The following is a 23,227-nucleotide window of genomic DNA, read 5'->3' as shown; positions in this document are numbered from 1 at the left end:
TACTTCATCAGCTACTTTTGAACTCTACCAATGCAGGTTGTGTTCTCCACGGGCCCCCAGAGTGCCAAAACACACTGGAAGCAAACGGTATTTCTGTTGGAAAAGCCATTTTCAGTTAAAGCAGGTGAGAAATAATAGTATAGGGGGAGAAATGTCTTATTCATTTTGAAGTAAACGATATCCCTTCATTCTGCACAATTTTTTGTGTGTCCATTGTATTTGAAGTAATCTAACAGATGCTAAGGTAAGATGTTCTCAGAGCTACATAAATTTTAGATGCCATATCATTTCACTAAAGTAGTAATTTAAAGAAAACTCTTATTTAAACCTAGTTCCCACCAGTTAAAATGTATATGACTTACTATGTAGCTTTTATTTTGAGTACCACAAATAATACAGAACATGTTTCTTTAAGCAATAACTAGTATTTACTAAGTTGCAACTATAACTAAAAATATTTATATTTCCAAAGTGACTAAAGAGAAATATCATCAATAGAGGTAAAGTGTAAATTAAGGAGAATGCCATTCACTAGTTCGTGTATTCAGTACATATGTCTAGAATGCTCTCCACTGTCTCCACCTGCTCATATCTTACCGTGTTCAAGGACTGGTCCAATTTACATTCCTTTGCTTTATACCTCATTGATTGTTCCCTTAGATGAGCACCTACAGTTCTTATATGCCTACACCCTTAAGTCCACAAGTTAGAATTTGATCATGAACTCTTTTTATATTTAAATTACTTATTGCAAGTAAGTTGTCCTGTCCCACTTTCACTGAAAGCTTCCTGACTATATGAAAGCTGAATGTACAACTAACTTAAATGAAAAGATACTCAACATCACTAGTAAGTCAGGAGAGGCCAAGTTAAAACTATATAAGAGAATGTTTCTTAAACATCACTACAGGGGGAAAAAGAACACATAAAATTTAACAATGCCGAGTGCTGGCAATAATGTAGCCAATGGAGCTTATAAAACTCTTTTGCTGGTAGTCTTAATTGATACAACTTTAGAGAACAGTTTGCTGCCGTCAAGTTAAGTATAGACGTATAAGTACCCATCTCCACAGCCAGTTTTTTTCCCTAGGCATGTATTCTCAGTGGTCTTCCCACAACCTGTGTACAGCAGTCTTGACAACGGTATGGTTTGTAGAAATGAACAGTTGAAAGCAACCTTAATGTCCGTTAACTGAAGATAGATAGATAGATAGATAGATCGATCGATCGATCGAAAGATAGATAAAGATAGTAGTTGCATACAGTAAAATCTCTGTAATAGGTAAATCATATATGTGTGTCTGTCAGAAGCAATATGAAGCAAAAGAAGTTGCAGGATTCCTACAGTGCATTGTTTATATGGACTTTGAAACGTGAAGCAGTTATACACACACAGCAAAAATAAGAAGCAACACTTAAAAATGATAACTGTGGAATTCAGTGTAGTGGTCACCTCTGGAAAAGGATAGAAGCGGGTTCAGGGAAGGCTCTAAAGGGGGTTGGTTCAGTGCCATATATCTGAATTATTCCTTTTAGAAATTGAGGGAACTGTGGAAGAATGATAAGATTTGACAAAGCTGAGTGGGGGTCATTATATTGCTCTCTGTATGTTTAAGATATAATTTCATAAAACTCATATATGTAGCTTTGACTTCATTATTGGTGCATAAATTGAATTTAGTAGATGCAAATAAACACTATTAGAGTGAAGCAGCACCTTGGTGCCATGTTTTCACTTTAAGATCGCAATGCTATGGAATTAAAACCTTGATAGTATCATTTTCTCTTTCTCCAAAAAGCTCAAACACAGCAAAAGAAGTGAAACAAGGAGAAATGAAATTTTATTATATTTTCTTTTTGTTTGGTTGGTTGGTTTTGTATAGCTTTAGTATTTGGATTGATATTTGAAAACTTGAAAATGTTGCTTTCTTTACTGTAGCCATTTTATTGTTTTAATGCTAGAATTTTATTATTTTTTTAAAGTTTATTTGTTCATTTTGAGAGGGAGAGACAGCAAGAGTAGGAAAGGAGCAGAGAGAGAGATTCCCAAGGAGGCTCCGCTCAGCCAGCATAGAACCCGATGTGGGGCTCAAACTCACGAACTGCAAGATCATGACCCAAGCCAAAACCCAGAGTCAGACTCTTAACCAGTTGAGCCACCTGGGGACCTCTTAATGCTAGAATTTTAAATACACTACTAATTATTCATGTTTTAATCTTAAAGGACATTTAAAATAATATTTGAATTTTCTCCTACCTAATTACAACAAAATAGTATTTGGCACTTAGTGAAAATTTGAAATCCTAAGTATTTTTTACCTAGTAATCCTTAGACCAATTGATTCAGCTTTTTCAGAAGACAAGAAGGAGGTGTGTGATTTTAATGTTTCCTTCTGACACCATCTACATGCTTTGTTTCTTTCACTGCCATTATATATGTATTTGTATTTAAATAAATAGTAAGGCCAATACATCAAAAAATTAGAATCCCCCTTTTTTAAATTTTTTAATGTTTATTTATTATTTTGAGAGAGAGAAACAGAGAGTGTCAGCGGGGGAGGGGCAGAGAGAGAGAGAGAGAGAGAGACACAGAATCCAAAGCAGGCTCCAGGCTCTGAGCTGTCAGCACAGAGCCCAACGTGAGGCTCAGCTCATAGACCTCAAGATCGTGACCTAAGCCAAAGTCAGATGCTGAACCGACTGAGCTACCAGGCACCTCTAAACTCCCCTTTTAAAGTACAACCAGGAAAGACTTGAAAGGGAAATTTCAAAGTAAGGATAATGTGGTCAGTTTAGCTATGGAAGTATAAAGAAAGGATTACATAAGGAAATACAACACTTTTTTTTTAACCCTGCTGAGCCTCTGGTGGGAGTACTAAATGAATAGAAGCTGGAAGTTGCAGGGCCGAGTACTAAAAAGGACACACTATTCAGAAAAAGAGCTCCAGAAATCTACATGTGGTGTCCCCTTGAGTTTTGGGTGAGTACTAAGATGTATGTATGTAGGATGAAATGCCTGAGGTCAGGCAAACCATCTGGGGCAGCTATGAACCAAACAGTTCCCAGAGTTTACAAGAGCTCTAGGGTTTCAAGTTTCAGCCAGCAAGAGTGGGAATAACCCATCCTCAGAATAAAGGCTAACCTGCATGTTCCTTAACAAAGCTTAAAAACAAGCCTTAAAAGAAAAAAACTGGATCCAAGTAACTTTAATGGCAACAAAGGAAAACAAAATCAGACATTGAACAACATGCAATTCATCATGACCAAAAGTGTTCATCAAACATTGAATGCAGGAAAATGTCAGTCAACAGAAACAGACCCAGGAAGGAAATTCACACACAGCATACTGACACATATTATAATTACTTTTATATAAAGAACATAATGAGGAGAATATAAGAAGATATTTAAAATCCAAGTAGAACTTCTAGAGATTACAGTATCTGAAGTGAAAATGTCATTTGATGGAATTAACAGGAGATCGATGTTCTGAAGATACAGCAATAAAATATATCCAAAATGAAGCACAGCGGGAGAAAAAGATTTATGTAAAGAAAGTGAACAGGGCCACAGGAATCTGTGGGAAAATGAGAAGCACTCTAATTTAAATATGATAAAAGAAGCCCCTGAAAGAAACAGGGGCAGAAGGTATATTTAAAGAAATAATAATGGCCAAATATTTTTACATTTGTTAAAAACTATAACCCACATATTGAATAAACTCAGTGAACCCCAAGTAAGATCAACACAAAGTAAACAACACCAACACATATCACAAATTGCCAATAAACGGTGATAATGATGTAAAAAATCATAAAATTAACCAGAGAAAAATGAAAGAGCAACAAAGAATAACTTCAGAATATTCTTTGGCAACCATGTAAGCCAGGTGATAATCAAATAATATTTTCAGAGTGCTAAAAGAAACTGTCAACCTAGATTCTGTATCTTGAATAAATACATTTCAAAAAAAGGCTAAATAAAACACTTGCATTAGAAAAACAATGACAAAATTCATCTTCAGCAGACCATCAACACGAGATATAGTAAAGTAAGTTCCTCAAGTGAAAGGAAAATATCTCCAACTGGAAACTTGAATCTAAACAAAGGAATAGGAAATGTCAGAAATGGTAAATGTGTTAAGTTTGTTAAAAATGACTTTGTTTTCTCATTTTTTTTAATTTTATGAAGGATATCTGACCATTTAAAGCAAATATAATGTATTATGGGAGACCAAGGAGCATGGGTGGCTCAGTCAGTTGAGCATTCAACTCTTGATTTCAGCTCAGGTCATGATCCCAGGGTCATGGGATCAAGCCCCACATCAGGCTCCATGCTGAGCGTGGAGCCTGCTAAAAATTCTCATTCTTTCTCTGTCTCTGTCTCTGTATCTCTCTACTACCCTCTCTCTCTGCCCCTCTCCCCTGCTCATGCTCTCTCTCTAAAAAAAAAATAAATAATTTGAAAAACATGGAGACATAAAATGTATGGCAGTGATCAAAAACATTAATGAGAAAATGGAAATACATTAAGTTCCTACATGGTACATGAAGCAATTTTATTGTAAGTTATGATAAATATGTACATTGTAAATGCCAGAGGAACAGATTAAAATTTTAAATTGAGCCACAAAATATAGTTAATAAGTTAGTAGTGAAGATAAAATGGAATCTTGAGGGGAAAAATAAGATACAAACATAAACAGGTGGACGAATAGAAAACAAATGGTATGATGGTAGACTGAAATTCAGCGTTAACAACTATATTAAAAATGATTGCTCTGCACATCCACACAATGGAATATTTTTAGTGCTAAAAAGAAATAAACTATGAAGCTATGAAATGACATGGAGGAATATTAAATGCGTAATACTAAGTGAAAGGAGCTAATCTGAAAAGGCTGTATACTGTGTGATTCCACCTATAGGACATTCTGAAAGAAGCAAAACCATGGGGACAGTGGAAAGAACAGTGGTTGCTGAGGACAGGATATACAAATAAGTAGAACACAGAGCGTTTTTAGGACAGTGGAAATAAACTCTCACTGAATGTAACTCTAATTAACAGAATGCATGGAACAGCTACTTGACATCTCTGAAAAGTAAATAATAGCAGATAAATTGGAGAAGACCAGAATTCAAAGTGCCCTGCAGTGGTGGTAAATGTATGACTTATTTGCTTCCAGTAACCCCCAGTCTGGACTCCAGACAGCATGAAATCAGAAGGAAGCCATTAGCACAGACAGGAAGAACTCCCAACAGAGCCCTCTCCTCTAACTTAAAGAATGGAGAAAGGGTCTTCTAGTTAATGCTCAGAGAGAATGGGAGAAATTCCTTTTTCTTTTCTGTTTTTGTCTCTGTTCTCCCACACACCAAACCCCAGCTAACCCCACAGTGGTAGCAAACGTAACAGGGGTAGCAGTGGGAACCCACAGACAACTTAAACTGTGGGGGCAGTAGGTAAATGAGTGGGTATGGCTGTGTTCCAATTAAATTCTACTTACAAAAACAGGAAACCAGCCTCAAATCCATCTCCACGTGTAGATTGCTTCATTGAAAATTCTTCCAACCCTTAAAAAACAAATAATACCAATTCTATACAAAGTCTTCCAGAAAATAGAAGAGAACTAATTTTATGAGGGTCTTGATACCAAAAACTAGATAAAAATTGTACAAGAAAATTAAACTACGGAACAGTGTCTCTCATGAATATAGATGCACAAATTCTCAACAGAATACTAGCAAATTGAATCCAGCAATAAAGAAAAAAGAACAGCACACTATAACTAAGTGGTATTTAGTCCAGGAATACAAGACTGATTTAATAATTTAAAATTTTTAAATATTTTAGAATCATTTAATGCCATCAACCATGCTAACCATCTAAAGAAGAAAAACCACATGGTCACATCAATGGATGCAAAAGAAGCATTTGACAAAATTGAGTATCTATTCATGATGAATCCTCACACTAGAAATAAAAAGAGAACTCCTGAACCTGATAAGAGGCATCCACACAACGTCCACAGCTAGCGTCATACTGAATGGAGCAAGACTGAAAGTTTTCCCTGTGTTTGGGATAAGGCAGGAATGTTCACTCTCATCACTCCTGTTCTCTTATACTGGAGGTCTCAGCCAGTGCAGTAAGGAAGGAAAAAAAAAATAAAAAAATCTTTGGAAGGGGAGAAATAGAGCTGTTATTATTTATAGATAACACAATTGTATACACTGAAAATTCCAAGGAGTCTACCAAAAACAACCTACCAGAATTAGTAAATGAATTTAACAAGATAGAAATTGACAGGATGATTCTAAAATTTGTATGCAAATGCAAGAGACCTAGAGTAGCCAAGCAGTTTTCCCAAAATCATATTGGAATCCTTATACTATGTGATTCCTAAACTTACTAAAAAGTTATATTAACCCAGACAGTAAGGTATTATACTATAGATAGATGTAAACATTAATGTAACAAGTAGAGAATCTAGAAATAGACCCAATGTTGTATAGTTAATTATATTTTTCCAACGAGTCAGTGTAATTCAATGGGAAAATGAGAGTCTTTTCAAGAAGTGGTGCTTAAAACTAAATATTTGTATAGGGAAAAAAAATCTCCTTATACAAAAACCAAGTCTAAATGGCTCATAAACCTAAATGTAAAAGTGTAAAACTGCTAGATTTCTAAAAGATGACATAAGAGGTCATCTTTGAGGGTTCCTGGGTGCCTCAGTCGGTTGAGAGTCCGACTTCGGCTCAGGTCATGATTTCACAGTTCGTTGAGTTTGAGCCCACATCGGGCTCTATGATAACAGCTCAGAACCTGGAGCCTCTTCCGATTCTGTGTCTTGGTCTCTCTCTACCCCTCCTCTGCTTGTACTCTGTCTCTCTGTCTCCCTCAAAAATAAATAAAACATTAAAAAAATTGTTTTAAAAGAGGTAATCTTTGAGACTTGCAGTAGGCAAAAGTTCACAAAGATGAGCTAATGGTAAAACTTATTAAACTGCATGTGTAAAATGTGCACATTTTACTGTAGGTAAATTATGACTTACCAACATTAATTTTAACAAACCCTCACTGGATTGTCAGTATTCCACGATAATATCCAAATTCTTTACCATGGCCCTTTGCAATCTGACCATTTTTCACCATTTTCAGTCCCACTCTGTGACAGCCCCACGTCATAAACACATCATATGCTCCAGCTCACATGCTTTTACACGGGCTGCTCATTTTGTAACTAGCTTAACTGTCTTTTCTTACTGCTTATCTTTGTCTAAGATAGTCCGCTTAGAAAGCTGTTTTGACCTCTTTCACTTCATAAATTTCAATTTTCTCTTTATTACCCAGCTTAGTTTTGTAAATCTTTTTTCACTGTCCTCAGAAAATTAATTGCTGTCTTTGTTCTCCTCGAACAATTCATGCATACATCTTGTTATCACATCTCATTCTAATAGAAGATGAGTTATCTGTCTTTCTCCTTTTTGATCCAATATAGCATTTGCTATATTGTAAATATTCTGCCAAATATATAAGTAAGTATAGTAGGATGCAGTGTCGTTGAAATCTAATTTCCTTTAATCACCTTGAGTGACATCATGCCAAAGGCATTTACTAGCTGTTTTATTTGGTGGTCCCATTTTGTCAACTCTGATGTTCTGAAAAAATTCATCATATTATTGCACTTGAATAGATCAGTGTTCAAATTTGCCTTGGCATTGCTGAAGAGTTCTCTATAGCTGGGTTTAGTTAAACTAAAAGTAGTTTTTGACTCCTTATGCTTTAAAATTATTAGATAAAATTAAATAAAGCCAAGAGGCTAATCAGAATGATTTACAAGATATATAAATCTTAGTGTCCAAAAAGTAATATAAGATTTTTAAAATAAAAATATTATAAATATTCTTATACAGTTATGCTGCCTAGATGGGGGCTACAGGGTATGTATATCTTTAGTAATGGTAAATCTCTAATTGGTAATGGTAGTTCTACCTTTCAGGGTGGACTTGATATTTAGAAAGCAAGAAAAGGCATTGTGAATAGGGAATTTCTCAGATTAAGAATTGTACATTTGGCCAAAAGCAAAATAGAACATAAAGTAATGAGCCTAGTTTTTTGGGTTTTTTTTGTTTGTTTGTTTGTTTGTAATAATAATTATTCACAACCTAGAACTAAAAATAATTCACAAGAAATGTTCTCAACATTTTAGCCCCTCCAGCATTCTGGGAGTAACAAACCAGCCTCCCAGAATGAATACTTTTAAAGTAGTTAAAGAACACCTCTTTAAATTTTAATTCAACATGTTTTCCTCTTTCCTTTAATGTACAGTCTTATTGTACATTAAGTGTATAATATGTGTACCTTTAATTAGCAATGATGGCTTTTACTTTTAAAATCCAAATCTTTTTCATGTAATTTGGCTTTGAAAATATGACTAAAATCAGTCTACTTATTTATCTTTCTTGATATATACCAAGTAAGCTTTAATATGATGGAAAAATCCATTTCTTTTTTTTCTTTCATTCTTTAACTCTAAGCTTTAATAGTGATAATGATTTTTAAGTTTTTTCCCCCTACTGGAGAAATGAAATTTCATTTCTCTAGAAGAAATTAATTTAAAAAAAACCACTAGAACAGAGCTGAAATGAAATCAATTTTGTTCTTGACTGAACTGCAACACTGCTTTGTGGCTCTAATAGCCGTCTGCTGCCGATAAAAACAAGGTGATCGGCTCAGCTTCACAGGGAGTGTCCTTTGCAGCTCTCACCACAGTCTACACGCTTAACAACATCAGTCATTTTATATCTGTTTGACACTGATAAATGGCTACGATCTATTCTCGTATTATAGCCACTGTCTTGGCACTCTTGTCAGGCCTAAACAATTGAAGGGAGTTCAGCAGTGTGATTATGTATTTATTACCGTGACCCTTCATGCTATTTAATTAACTTAAATAAATACTGTTTGCACCCTCATTTTAAAACTAAGATTATTATAGAAACAGTTGTTTTGCTTGTATTTCATTTTAAGACATTAAAATTACCATATCAGCTTATAAGGCAATTACTGTTATGACTTTTTAATTATTCAGAAATTTTGTTTAATATTGCTTAAAATTTTTTTCATGAAAATTTAACTTAAGTGTCCATTATTAGTTCATGTTGTCTTGTGCTATATTTCTAAATTCAATGAAACAGCAGCAACTGTTAGAAGACATGCAGTAAAAAGAAACAGTTGCAACAATACCTCATATATATCAACAAAATCACTCATGGGAATGCACAAAGATTTTTTTTAATATATGGTAGTTAAACATTTGAAACAATTGAAATAATACCCATCACCACTGATGATCACTGAAACACAAAACAAAGGAATCAGAATCTGATGGTTGTTTATCTAAATAACAAAAATATTTTTATTGTTTCCTTTCACTCATTTTTTTGGTTTGGTTTCTTTTTGTTTTTGTTGTTTTTAATGTTTATTTATTTTTGAAAGAGAGACAGCATGAGTGGAAGAGGGGCAGAGAGAGAGGAAGACAGAATCCAAAGCAGGCTCCAGGCTCTGAGCTGTCAGCACAGTGCGTGACGCAAAGTTTGAACTCACGAGACCGTGAGATCACAACCTGGGCCAAAGTTGGACACGTAACTGACTGAGCCACCCAGGTTGCCCTTCTGTTTGGTTTCTGATAACACCCAGAGTTGGTGAAGGTGGCAGGAATGTAAAACTGGAACACACTTTATATCTTTTTTGAAGGTATTCCACTTCCAATCATTCATCCTAAGGAATCAAATCAAAATTCGCTTTTTTAAAATATTTGTGATTCTAAGAAGTGAAAGTAATACTTTCTTCAGAGTATCTTATTTCATAGAATTTTGTTTTCACTTTTGTATAATCAAATCTTCAAACTTTTCCTTTCCATTTCTGACTTTGGCTTCATACTGAAAAAGATTGTATTACTTTATTTACGGTGTACTAATTCGCCATAATGGATCTTTTGGTTTCTCTACTATATTCCATTTATCTATGAGTCAGTTTATTCCTAAGTCACCACATTTGTAAAACAGGTTTATTCTAAAATATACATACAATAAAAATTCACATATGTTAATTGTATGCCTTGATGAGTTATGACAAAATGTATGCACCTTCCTAATCAAGATAAAGAGTATTTACATCAATATAAAAAGTTTCTTCCTTGGTCCCCTGTGTGGTTAGTCACCCACTGTTCCAGTCTCCAGACCAAGACAACCATTTATCTGCTTCTCTCACTATATATTAGTATCACTAATACTACAAAAGTATTAGTATTCTTTTAGAATTTTATAATCAAAGTAGTTCTACAGAATGTACTCCAGCTTCTTAACATATTTTGAGGTACATCTGTGTATCAGTAGTTTGTTCCTTTTTGTTTCAAATTGTATTCCTGTATATGGCCATACCACAGTTTACTTACACATTCACATGCTGCTAGACTGCATTGTTTCCAATTAGGGGCCACTATGAATGAAGTTGCTACAAACATTCATGTAAAAGCATTTCTTCACGTGGACATATGTTTTCATTTCTCTTGGGTAAATACCTACAAGTGGAATTATTGGGTCTTATGGTAAGTATATGTTTAACTTTATAAGAAACTAGCAAATTTTTTCAAAATCGCTCATTATTCAGCCTGCCTACCACTATTGGGACTCCAGCTGCTCCCCATCCTTGTTTAGCACTTAGTGACTTAATTTAAGTCATTCTAGTGTCTGTGGAGCAATAGCTGAACTTTTAATTAGCATTTGCCTGATGACTAATAATGTTGCACATTTTTTATATGTTTATTGGTCATTTGTATATTTTGTGTGTGGTTTTTGTTAAAATATTTTGTTGAATTCTTAATCGGGATGTTTGTCAACTTACTGAATTAAAAGAATCTTTATATGTATGGGTACAAATTCTTTGTCATATATATGTGTTGCTAATATTTTATCCCAACCCCTGGGATGTCTTGTCATTTTCTTCTCTTTTTTTTAATATTTTTATTTTGGGCGACAGAGAGAGACAGAGCATGAGCATGGGAGGGGGAGGGAGATGGGGAGACACAGAAACTCAAGGAGGCTCCAGGCTGTGAGCTGTCAGCACAGATTCTGACGTGGGGCTCAAACTCACAAACAAGGAGATCATGACCAGAGCTGAAGTTGGATGCTTAGCCTACTGAGCCACATAAGCACCCCTTTCTTAATATCTTTTGAAGTTTGTAATTTTGTGTCCTAGTTAAGAAATCTTTGCAGGGCACCTGGGTGGCTCAGTCGGTTGCGCGTCTGAATATTAGGTTATTTCTTGAGAAGTCTGTCCTTTTCCAATGTAATCACTTGGCTCCTTAATAAGAAGTTAATTGGCCACACGAGGATATGACTGTTTCTAGCTAGCTCTGTTTTGCTCCACAGATCTGTGGCTATCTTTATGACAGACACTGTCTTTATAAGATGATGTGAGTCCTCCTACTTTTTTCCCCCAAAATTGTTCTCACTACTCTAGATCCTTTAAATTTTTATGTACATTTTAAAACCTAGTTGCTCTACCCAAAAAAACCTGCTAGGATTTTGATTGGAATCGTGTTGAATTCATCGATTATTTTGAGGAGACCTGACATCTTAACACTATTGTGTCTTTCATCCAGAAGCAAAATGTATCTGTCCATTTATAGTTGATCCTTGAATAATGTGGCCAACCCCTCCCCATAGAGTTGAAAATCTGCATATCACTTCTGACTCCCTAGTTTTTTGACTACTGAGAGCCTCCTGTTGACTAAAAGTCTTTCCAATAACATAAGCAGCCAGTAAATACTTACTTTGTATATGTATTATATACTTACAATATATATTCTTACAATAAATAAGCTAGAAAAGAGAAAATGTTAAGAAAATTGTAAGGAGGAGAAAATGCATTTACAGTACCATACTGTATTTATTTTAAAAAGATTCATAGTAAATGGACCTATGTAGTGCAGACTTGTTAAGGGTCAACTGTAACGTGATCATCTTTGCACTGTTTTGTAATTCTATGTAACTAAATATTGTACATATGTTATTTATCTTAAGTATTGTATGCTTTTTAGGTACTATTGTAAATGCTCTGTGGGTATTTATATCAGTTTCTAATTTGCATTGCTAGCATATAGAAATGTGATTTTTTTTATATTAACCTTATATCCTAAGATTGCTAAACCATCTTACAGTTCTAGTACCTTTTTTTTGCATAGTAGGATTTTTTTTCTTTAATGTTTATTTATTTTTGAGAAAGAGAGAGAGTGCAAGCAAAGGGAGTGGGGACAGAGAGGGGGGAAGACACAGAATCCGAAGCAGGCTCCAGGCTCCCAGCTGTCAGCACAGATCCCGATGCAGGGCTCAAACCCACAAGCTATAAAATCATGACCTGAGCCAAAGTTGGAGGCTTAACCAACTCAGCCACCCAGGCACCCCGCATATTAGGATTTTCTATATAAAACCACGTGGTCTGCAAATAAAGACTCTTTGGCTTCTTTCTCCCCCCCCCCCAGTCTATATCCTTTTTTATTCCTTCACCCACACCTTAACACCTTCACCAGTACGTCCAGTGAATACTGATTAGAGGTGGTCAGGATGATCACCCTTACTGAGTCCCAGTCTTAGGAAGAGCGCAGTCAGTCCTTCACCATTAAGAATGATGTTACTTGGAGAGGGACGCAAAACTCGAGAGACTATTGAATACTGAAAACAAACTGAGGGTTGGAGGGGGAAGGGGAAAAGAGGTGGAGGTGATGGAGGAGGGCACTTGTGGGGAAGAGCACTGGGTGTTGTATGGAAACCAATTTGACAATAAACTGCTTAAAAAAAAAATGATGTTACTTGGAGTTTCTCACAGATTTCTTTTTCACCTTGAGGAAGATGCCTTCTATTGCTAGCTTGCTGAAAGTTGTTACAAATTAAAGTCAGATGGATTTTCTTTGTTTTATGAGACAGTAATGTGACTTTTCATTTTTGTTAAAAGGGTGTTTAAATCTTTGTTGATGAGGGATATTTATCTGTAGTTTTCTTTTAATGAATTTATCTTGTTTCAGTATCAGGGTAGTGCTGCCCTGAAAAGGTGTTGAGGAGTATCCCCTCCTTTCTTTTTGTAAGAATTTATGTAATTTGTTACTGTTTTTCCTTAAATATTTGATAGAATTCACCAGTGAAGACCTCTGTGCGTTTCCTTTGCTGTCTAAAGTGAGCTTTTAAAGCCATAACTTTTTCCTCTAAGCACTATTTGAGTTATTCATCACAAATTTTTGTATGTCGTGATTCACTATCATTCAGATCAAATGCTGCCTAATTTTCCTTGTGATTTTGATTTTGATTTGTGGAATATTTAAAAGTCTCTTGTTTAATTCCTAAATGTTTAGGATTATTCAAGTATTTTTATGTTTAATTGTATTGAGATTTGTTTTATGACCCAACATATGTAGATGTAATCCATTTTGGTTCTGTGGATGTCAGCCAGGTCAAGTTGGTTAAGAGTGTGTTAAGCCTTTCATATTCTTTCTGGTTTTCTGTAGAGTTGTCATTCCAGTGTTATTGTGATTATTGACAAAGGAGAGATGAAATTTCCAGTGATAATTATGAATTATCTCTTTCTTCCTATGGTTCTGTCAGATATGCATCATGCATTTTGAAGCTCTGTAATCAAATACCCATAAAAGTTTATTATGTCTCATTTATGCATTGAACAACATATCATTTTAAAATGCGTCTCTTTATCTCTGGTTATATTTTTTTTCCTGGAGTCACCTTTGTCTGAAATTATTACTTCCATTTCAGATTATTTATGATTAATGTTTATATGGAATATCTTTCTCCTTCCTTTTCCTTTGACCCTGTCTTTCTGTTTAAAGTATATTGAACACATTTATGTGTAATGTTACTATGTGTGATAGTATATTTAATTCTGTCATTTGTTATTTGTTTTCTGTTTATCCCTCTGTCATTTATTCCTCTTTTCCTTGCCTTTTTTCGATTGAATACTCTCTATTATTTGATCTAAATCCTTGGCTAATTACCTATACGTGTTGGGCTTGTTTTTATACTTGTTACTCTAGAGTTCCAGCACGCATCTTTAGCTTACCACAGACTACCGTCAAACATGATTATGTAATTTCATTTATAGTTTAAGACTCTTTCAATAGGATACTTTCATTTATACCCTCCAGTCTTCTGAGTTATTATCATAAAAATTTCACTTCCCCAAATATTGCTGTACCTATGTTGTAGGTTTGCTTTGTTAAAAAATTAAACATAAAATTGTTCTAAAAATTAAATCTGTTAATTTTTGTAAATAACAAAACATCTCACAACAAAAAAAGAGAAGTACCAAGCATACATTATGCTTTTGCTAGACTGTATTCCTTGAATTCTCAAACACATCTTTTGCCTTTCATTTTTAGGTGAAGCCTTAAAAGGAAAGATCACAGTCCACAAGAATAAGAAGGATCCACGTTCGCTCATTGTGACCCTCACATTGAATAATTCAACTCAAACTTATGGTCTCCAGTGAAAAGCCCACAAAAGCACAACTACCTGGGTTTTTATTATGGGGGATGGGATATGGGTAGGGGGTGGAGTGGGGGGCTTTATGTGAGCATGTGGATGATCCTTTCCTGACGATTCTCCTCAGTACGAGAACCATATGGTAAGAATCTAATATGATTCAGCTAAGGAAGGGAACCAACGATCCTAGTGGAGCACCTACATAATCACAGTCTTCGAAATCTGATCAGCACGACTTTACTAGATGTAACCCCTACCTTGAGTTTAGCTATATAATTTGAATAGGCCTGAGTTTGGAACTATAAGAGATATTCTCTTATTGTTTTTAATGTTTCTTACTATAAATTTTAAGCACTAGTTACTGATTAGTTATTTGGACAATATTTTATTAAACTATAAACTATACACAAGCTATTATACATTTTGTTGTAGATTTCTGCTCTGAGGAGTAGCTTTTAATTGTATTATTGAAAAGAGTGTCAGCATATAATAGATTAAAGAGCAAGTGGAAGGGACCAAAATCTGAAAAAGAGCGTCACACAAATCATAATTCAAAGACAGCTTAGTTGATTATTTTCTAGTTCTGAACGTCTTATTTTGTAGCTGCTTTCCTTTTTGCAAAGACTATGTCGCCACACAGTTTTCTAGTGCTGCCCAGGAAATATAATTTCAGTATATTTATCCTAGGCTTCATGTAAGTTGTTAACGGTTGGAAAAAATAAGTACTTATTTACTAATATATCTTTTTCAAACTAGATTTACACGCACAGTTAAACGTGTAACTGTTAATATACTTCTGTCACTCTACAACTGTATCACTTACAGTTATTTACACAATTTGAAGTGCAGAGTAGAAAACATTGAATAAACTGTATACAATAACCCTTAGCATTATAAAATGATATTGACATACTAAAGCCTTTTATAAAATCAGAAACATTTAAAACAAGTCTTTACAATGGAATCATCTTTAAGAAAACAGATTCAAGGACAGCTGGGTTACATATTCTTTTCAGTTCAAAAGCTGGTTCTTTTTCAAAATAAGGCATACACAAGGCAGCATAGCATAGTGTTGAGAATCATGAGCTTTGGAGTCCGTGTGTAGGTTCAAGCTTTGGTGTCAGCTCTTACTTGCATGTTCCTAACTTCTCTCTCCTACTATGAATGTGCCAGCTCATGAGTTAGTACATTTCAACTACTTTTATCAGTGCACATAGAAGACAGTAAATGCTGGGTGACAGTACCCTCTTCATCATGCAGTCAAGGATCCCTTCCATGGAACATGTGGTGTCTACATCAGATCAGTTTAGGAATTGTCACTTCATCCAACACTACCCTTAAGTACATGAATGGATGGGAAGATTTCAGCAAAAATTAATGTTTACTATAGCAGAAACTATCAAAAAACTGTCTTTTGGTGTTTATTGGAGAACTGGAGTTCTGGCAATGGGAAAATTAACACCTTTTTAAAAAATTTTTTTTAATGTTTTATTTATTTTTGATACAGAGAGACAGAGCACGAGCAGGGGAGGGTCAGAGAGAGAGGGAGACACAGAATCTGAAACAGGCTCCAGGCTCTGAGTTAGCCGTCAGCACAGAGCCTGACGCGGGTCTTGAACTCACGAACGTGAGATCTGACCTGAGCCGAAGTCAGAGGCTTAACCGACTGAGCCACCCAGGCGCCCCAACACCTTCAAATGATGTATTTCAGACCATAGTCTCTTAAGTCTTGCTTCTTCCATAAGCATGATTTCTATTTTCATTGGGTTAAACCAGCCAGCTTGTCTTCACCATTTGAATTTAGAACATTACTGGAGGGGCGCCTGGGTGGCTCAGTCGGTTAAGCATCGACTTCCGCTCAGGTCATGATCTCACAGTGCGTGGGTTCAAGCCCCACATTGGGCTCTGTGCTGACAGCTCAGAGCCTGGAGCCTGCTTCAAATTCTGTGTCTCCCTCTCTCTCTGCCCCTCCCTTGTTCGCACTCCGTCTCTGTCTCAAAAATAAATAAACATTAAAAAAATTAAAAAAAAAATAGAACAGTACTGGAAATGTGTGGTTCTAATAGTATAGCTCAAAGTACTTTAAATTTTGTCTGGAATGGTCTCATGTACAAATTTGAGTATGGTGGGGTGATGAAAATAAGGAAGTATGGGTTTAATGAGTTTTTTAAGTAACCAAAAACTAATTTTTGCTTTGTTTTCCTTTCTTATAAGTGCATAACAATTTTTTTTACTATTTTAAAAAATTGTTTCTCAAAAATGAATTTTTTTTTTAAATTCTTGTTTGATTTGCATGGGATACTGGCTCTTTTGAGTTTCTCCTGGTTATAAATAGCCCAACCATACTTGGTAGATCTCTGTTCTTTTCAGTTCCCACTCCCAGGCTGGAACATTTTAATGTATGTACTTAAACATTTTATGAGAATATGAGAGTCCAAATATTAGCTCTTTGATTGGAATTTCAGCTGTCACACTACTATGAAAAATAAGTACTTCATAGTCTTTGATAATGATAGATACATTCATGCTGTGGCAGCTGCACATTTATGGATAGCAAACTACTTTGTTCCAAAGATTTTGTTTCATTTCCATTAAGAAAATACATTTTTCTCTTATTTTTCTTTGTGAAAATTAACATTGTTATGTTTTAAGGTGTGGGGTTCATCCAAATATAATCATCATCTCTGTTCATTGGAACAGTGTTTTCTGAATGAACATTTTGGAAGGAATGTTTCACAAAACAACTTTTGAGCGCGTTCAGCATTGCACAAAGTGGTCCAAGAAGTGGCCCCAGCTGCTAAGAACACATTTTAAGATAAATAAGGGAGCTGTCATTTCACTTTGAAATAATTCCTGTTTGAAGGGGAGGGCAAGTAATTCTCATCCTACAGAGTTATTTGCTTTCTTACCACTTAATCTGGATTAACTGTTGTGGTCCACCTGTGTCTTCCAGGATTCTACCTTTCTCATTTTTTAAAGTGAAGTATCTAAAATGTATTGTGTGAAGTAAAGGACTTGAGAAGATCAGCCCATACCAATCTCACCAATCATAGTATCAAGTGGAGCAAGTATGCCAACAGTGCTGCTAAAAACATTCAGTGGGGGATTAAAACAGGATGATAACGGATGATACCTCACTTAGCTTCTGCCAGCCATGCCAGGAATGATCGTGTCGGCTACTGGGCTGTAGCATAGACCCCAAACAGCTAGGGATTCAGATTTTTCTGTGGAGAATATCCCCAAAAACATATTAAGTGTGCAGTACTGTCATAGAGTTTGAATCTCCGATAAAAGGCAAGGTCAGTGAGATAGCTGAGGTCAAACATTACCTGCTGTAGGGTTAGCAGACTACAGCCTGCGGCCAAATCCACCCCAGTACCCATTTTGATAAAGTTTTATTGGAGCAGGGATAGCTAATACTGAAGGTAGAATAATTTCTTCACAAGATTCATTAATGGCCATGGCAGAGAATATACACCCAATAGAGTACATAACAAAGACTACAGTTTTTATAAACATGTAGCTAACCGACAGGATATACTTCATGTATGAGACTTAGAGGACCAACCAAGACTTACCCTAATTAAAAAAAAAGGGGGGGAATGTTTGTATGTGTGTGTGTGTGTGTGTATATATATATATATATATATATATATATGTATATATATATATATATATATATATATACATACAGTGTTTACATCCTTGAGATGGGTGTCTGGAATTGGAACAGTTGTAATTGTGCAAAGGGAATCAGTACACTAAAAATTTATAGCTGATAATCAACTTTATTCAGAAAGTTTAGTAAGACCAGGAAAGGATACAAAAGAATATTTCACAGTTAGAGATGGTTGAATCTCACTAACCTTTGGGTTTTTAAGAGGGCTCTGGATCCAAACCCAGATACCAACATTAGGAGAGACAGGGAAATTGCTTTATATCAGCACTTTTCAACATGCCTTTGCACCTTGCTTGCTGGGTTCTCACCCTAGAATGTGGTGTTCCTGTTGTACTTAGGCACTAGGCCCATGGGAAGGTATGTAATCAAATGAGGCCACCTATCAAATGAAGCCATGTTGCCTTGGAGGTACATGTATTTCTAATGAGTTTGTGTTTCTTTGCTTGCCATAAAGTTAGGGTGAACTTTTCCAAGCAGAATGATGAATGAGCAAAGCACTTTTAAAGTGTCTTAGCAATTCACTTGTCCTTTTCAATAAAGTTTTGGGTGCAAAAAAAAAAAGGGGGGGGTTGCCCAGGTGGCTCAGTAAGTGTCCGACTTCAGCTCAGGTCATGCATGATCTTGCAGTTCCCCAGCTGACAGCTCGGAGCTTGGAGCCTGCTTCAGATTCTGTATCTCCCTCTCTCTCTGCCCCTCCCCTGCTCATACTCTGTCTCTCTCTCTCTCTCTCAAAAATAAAATATTTTTTTAAAAAGCCTACAACAGAAATGGTTTTCATATATTCCCACAACATCTTGGCTGATACGGAATATTCATTTAGCTCTAGCGTGTAGCTAAATATATACAAAAATTGTCTATCACTGAGTTCATTGTAATTGTTTAAAATGAAGAGAACAATAGTTTAACAAATAGTCCAGGAAGATGAAGCCCAGGCCTCAGGTTGTTCTTCATTCCCATTTCTTACCCCAATACACCTCTGTTTATCTCTTTGGTCTCTAAAACGCCTTGGCCCTTCTGAAGATACTGCTTTTCCAGTAGACCTCGCATTGTGACTGTCCTCCCCCACACCACTGAGCTCCCTAGACTTGGGTGTGAGATGGGTGACTTCCTTGCTCTTGGTTGCCAGCTATAGATCATTCTCCCCCAAGGTCCCTTCCACCCCTCCCATTTTTATCTCTTGTCATCAAGACTGTAACACTTTATTTTGTCACTATCAACTCCCCACCTCCCGATCAGTCTCCATTGCTTGAATGTTTTAGCTGCCAACACTGCCCCCACACTGCTCCTGCTTAATCAGTGAGTTTAAGATGTCATGTGGATGATCCTTTTCTACACTGACCTTTTGGCCCATTGACTTCATCCAATGATCTTGCCCTCCACCTTACCTCAGCACTCATCCTCTAGAACTGACCATACCCAGAACTCAATCTCTCCTGTAAATCTCCACATTAAGTATTCTAACTACCTCTCTTTTCAGCTCACTCTTTTGTATTCCAATTTCAGCAATCCTTCAACTCCATCAAGACCAATCCATTAATTCCTGTCACATGTTCACTGTCCTCACCTTTTCACATTTACACCTCCCTCTTGGATCAGTTTAAAATCCAGTCCATCATTATAAACACTCTTTTTTATATAACTGCAATTTCTTTGCCTCTCCTTCATTTTTTTGTACTCTTGGGTACACCACAGTTCCACTTCAAACCCAAACATATGACTGCACATATGTAGCTCAATGAGGCTGGAGGAAAACACTCAACCATGTTGATGGTCTAGTCTTAAATCCATAAGCCCTAATCTCAAGTGTCCAGAAGTCAGTCCTTATTTCCCTGGTCCATTTATCTCGCACTCTCACCAATGATTATTTTATACCTTCTCTCCTCCACCCTCTAGAACATCCTCCCTCATTTTTCAGCTGAGGTCCTTATTTCCTATTTTATGGAGAAAATAGAACCAATCTGAGAACTTTTATAGGTTCCCATAGCACAACCCGCACCCAACATTTACCTATGCCCATACACTGCCTTCCTACTAGGTGAACTTACACTACTAGCCAAAACCAGCTTCTCTCTGTGTCCCACATCCCACTCTCTCAGTAGTGGCTTCAGCATGTCTCCTCTATACCATCAGATTTCCCTCCCCAACTCTCTTATTAACCTACAAATTATTGTTCCACCTATGATTTAAAAAATTTAACTCCACTTTTCCCTTCTGCTATTGGCATGTTTCTAATTTTCCTTTTACTTTAAGCCCACCCAGAAGAGTTGTCCATGGGGCGCCTGGATGGCTCAGTCAGTTAAGCATCCAACTTCGGCTCAGGTCATGATCTCACAGTTTATGCGATCAGGTCCCACATCAGGTTCTATATTGACAGCTCAGAGCCTGGAGCCTGCTTCAGATTCTGAGTTTCCCCTCTCTACCCCTTTCCCGCTTGTGCTCGGTCTCTCTCTCTCAAAAAATAAACATTAAAAACAATTTTTGGGTAAAAAAAAAAAAGTCCATGTTCACTGCCAGTGTTGCTTCTCTTCCCATTATTTTTTTAAACAACTGTATTGAGGTATAATTTATATACAATAAAATGTACACATGTTAAATGTACACTATGACAACTTCTGACAAGTGTATGCATGTACTGATCACCCCTATTAATATTTAGAACATTTCCTTTACACCAAAAGTTTTCTTGTGCCTCTTTGCAGTCAACATTTATCCCCACTCCTATTCCCAAGCACTAATCCGATTTCCATCAAAATAAATTTGTTTAGCCTATTTCAGAATTTCATGTAAGTGGGGTCATATAGTATGTACTCTTTCATTTCCAGCTTCTTTCAGCACAGTTTTTGAGATTCATCAGGTTGATGTGTGTCAACTGTCCATTTCCTTTTATTACTGAATATTATTCCATTTATAAATGGAATTCTATTCATTTATCCATTCACTTCTTGATAAACATTTTGACTGTTTCCAGGCTGAAGCCATTATGAACATTTGTATACAAATCTTTTTTGAACCCATTCTCACAAGGAGTTCTGCCTCCATCACTTCACTGAAACTACTCTTATCAGGGTCACCAGTGAACTACACGTTGGTAAATCCAGTGACCAAATTTCAGCCCTTGAGCTACTAGCAGTATTGGTAGCCGATGATCATGCTCCTGGAGACATTGGTCTTGGTCTTCCCCACTCTGCTTCCTCTCTGACCATTCTTCAGGTTTCCTGTGTTGGCTTTTCCTCACCTCTTCACCCTTACACGTTGGCACCTTTGTTCTGGGATCTCTTTTCTGCCCATTTTCCCTCCCTTGGTGATTTCCTCTGGTGTATGGCTTTAAATACCTAGGTGTTGATGACTCTTTAATGTATCCATCCTCCACAGCAGACTATATTCAATTGCCTACATAACATGTCTACTGAAATGTCTGCTGCAGCTCAAACTTAGCATTTCTAAAACTATTTCTGATCTCCAAACCCTGCTCCTGCTATCTTTCTCTACTTAATGGAATTTCTTATTTCAGTAGCTCAGGCCAGAAACACGAAGGTCTTCAGCCCCTTTCTCCTTGACTCCACATCTAAGCTGGTCAGCAAACATTGTAGGATCTACTTTTAAAATATATCCAGAACCAAAATAGTTCCACGATGGCCATCCTGGTCGAAACCAGCATCATCTTTCACCTCAATCATTAGTTCTCAGAATGTAGACAGCAGACCCCCCTAGTGACTCCAAAATAAAACTCTTGCAGGAGTTCCAAATTATTTTTGCAATAATACTAACACATCGTTTGCCTTTTTCACTGTATTGGCATTTACACTGATGATGCAAAAGCAGTTGTGGGTAAAAGTGCTGGCCCTTTAGGACAAATCTAGGCACCAAATTATACTGAAGTAATCATTTTATTCTTCACTGGCACATACTCTACAAGTCCTTGGTGAAGTGGTAGGTATTAATTTCACTAGATCTTGACCCTTGAGAACATGTCTTTTTAACATTCTGTATGGTCCTAATAAAATGTGTCTGCTGCATGCTGAAATACAGTATTTGTCTCCAGGGAATGCTCTTATGCAATTGATTTGCGAGCTATATTAGCCACTCTTTTCATGGAATATTATTTTTATTTGAAAGAATGACTTAACTATGGCAGACACTGTCCTGCCAAAGAACAAACTGAGCTTATCACTTCAAATAAAACAACTGGCAGAATTTATTGCTGATGATAAAATACTAGTTTTCAAGCTAAAATTGTAGTTTTAGGAAGCCCATATCTGTTACTATGAGTTTGAGGGCTGCTTTAAGTTCTTAAAGACTTATATGGTAAAAGGAAGAGAGAGGGTTGCTCTAAGTTCTTAAAGACTTAGAGATAAGTGGTTTAAGGGGAAAAAATATCTTTTAGTGTTGATTGTGATCTGTGTAACAAGACTAATAAGAAAAGTTTACAAATCAATTTAATACACATATACTTTGTTTTATTGTATTTTGCTTAAATAGTTTTTAATATTTATTTTTGAGAGAGAGAGATAGCACGTGAGCAGGGGAGGGGCAGAAAGAGAGGGAGACAGAATCTGACACAGACTCTGGGCCCTGAGCTGTCAGCACCAGAGCCTGTCGCAGGGCTCAGACCCATGAACTGAGAGATCACGACTTCAGCTGAAGTCGGATGCTTAACTGACTGAGCCATCCAGGCACCCCTATTGCACTTTGCTTTATTGTGCCTCCCAGATTTTTTGTAAACTGAAGATTTGCAGCAACCCTGCACTGATGAGCAAGTGTGTCCGTGCCATTTTTCCACAGACACTGTGTGTCTGTAATTTCAGTAATTCTCACAATATTTCAGACTTTGTCATTGTTTCTGTATTTGTTATAATGATATGTGATCAGTGATATTTGATGTTACCATTATTGTTTTTGGGCACCACAAACTGCACCCATAAGAGACAACGAGCTTAGATGTGATTTTTCTGACTGCTCCATGGACTGGACATTCCATGTCTCTCTCCCTCTCCTTGGCCCT

At 36.3% G+C, this 23,227-nt stretch overlaps 1 protein-coding gene across 1 annotated transcript in view; it reads left to right on the top strand.

Moving 5' to 3' along the window:
* The window catches only part of PRMT3 (protein arginine methyltransferase 3), a 122,624-nt gene extending 107,661 nt beyond the window's left edge, over window positions 1-14,963 (top strand). The window contains exons 15-16 of the mRNA XM_029914898.1: window positions 37-124; window positions 14,444-14,963. Of these exons, the coding sequence (XP_029770758.1) occupies window positions 37-124; window positions 14,444-14,553 (198 nt within the window). The 3' untranslated portion in view covers window positions 14,554-14,963. The remainder of the gene's footprint in view (window positions 1-36; window positions 125-14,443) is intronic.
* The last annotated feature ends 8,264 nt before the right edge of the window (window positions 14,964-23,227 follow it).

Source organism: Suricata suricatta, chromosome 11 (genome assembly GCF_006229205.1).
Source record: "Suricata suricatta isolate VVHF042 chromosome 11, meerkat_22Aug2017_6uvM2_HiC, whole genome shotgun sequence".
Classification (NCBI taxonomy): Eukaryota; Metazoa; Chordata; class Mammalia; order Carnivora; family Herpestidae; genus Suricata; species Suricata suricatta.
Note: the sequence above shows the minus strand (reverse complement) of the source record. Positions and strands in the feature narration are given on the sequence as shown.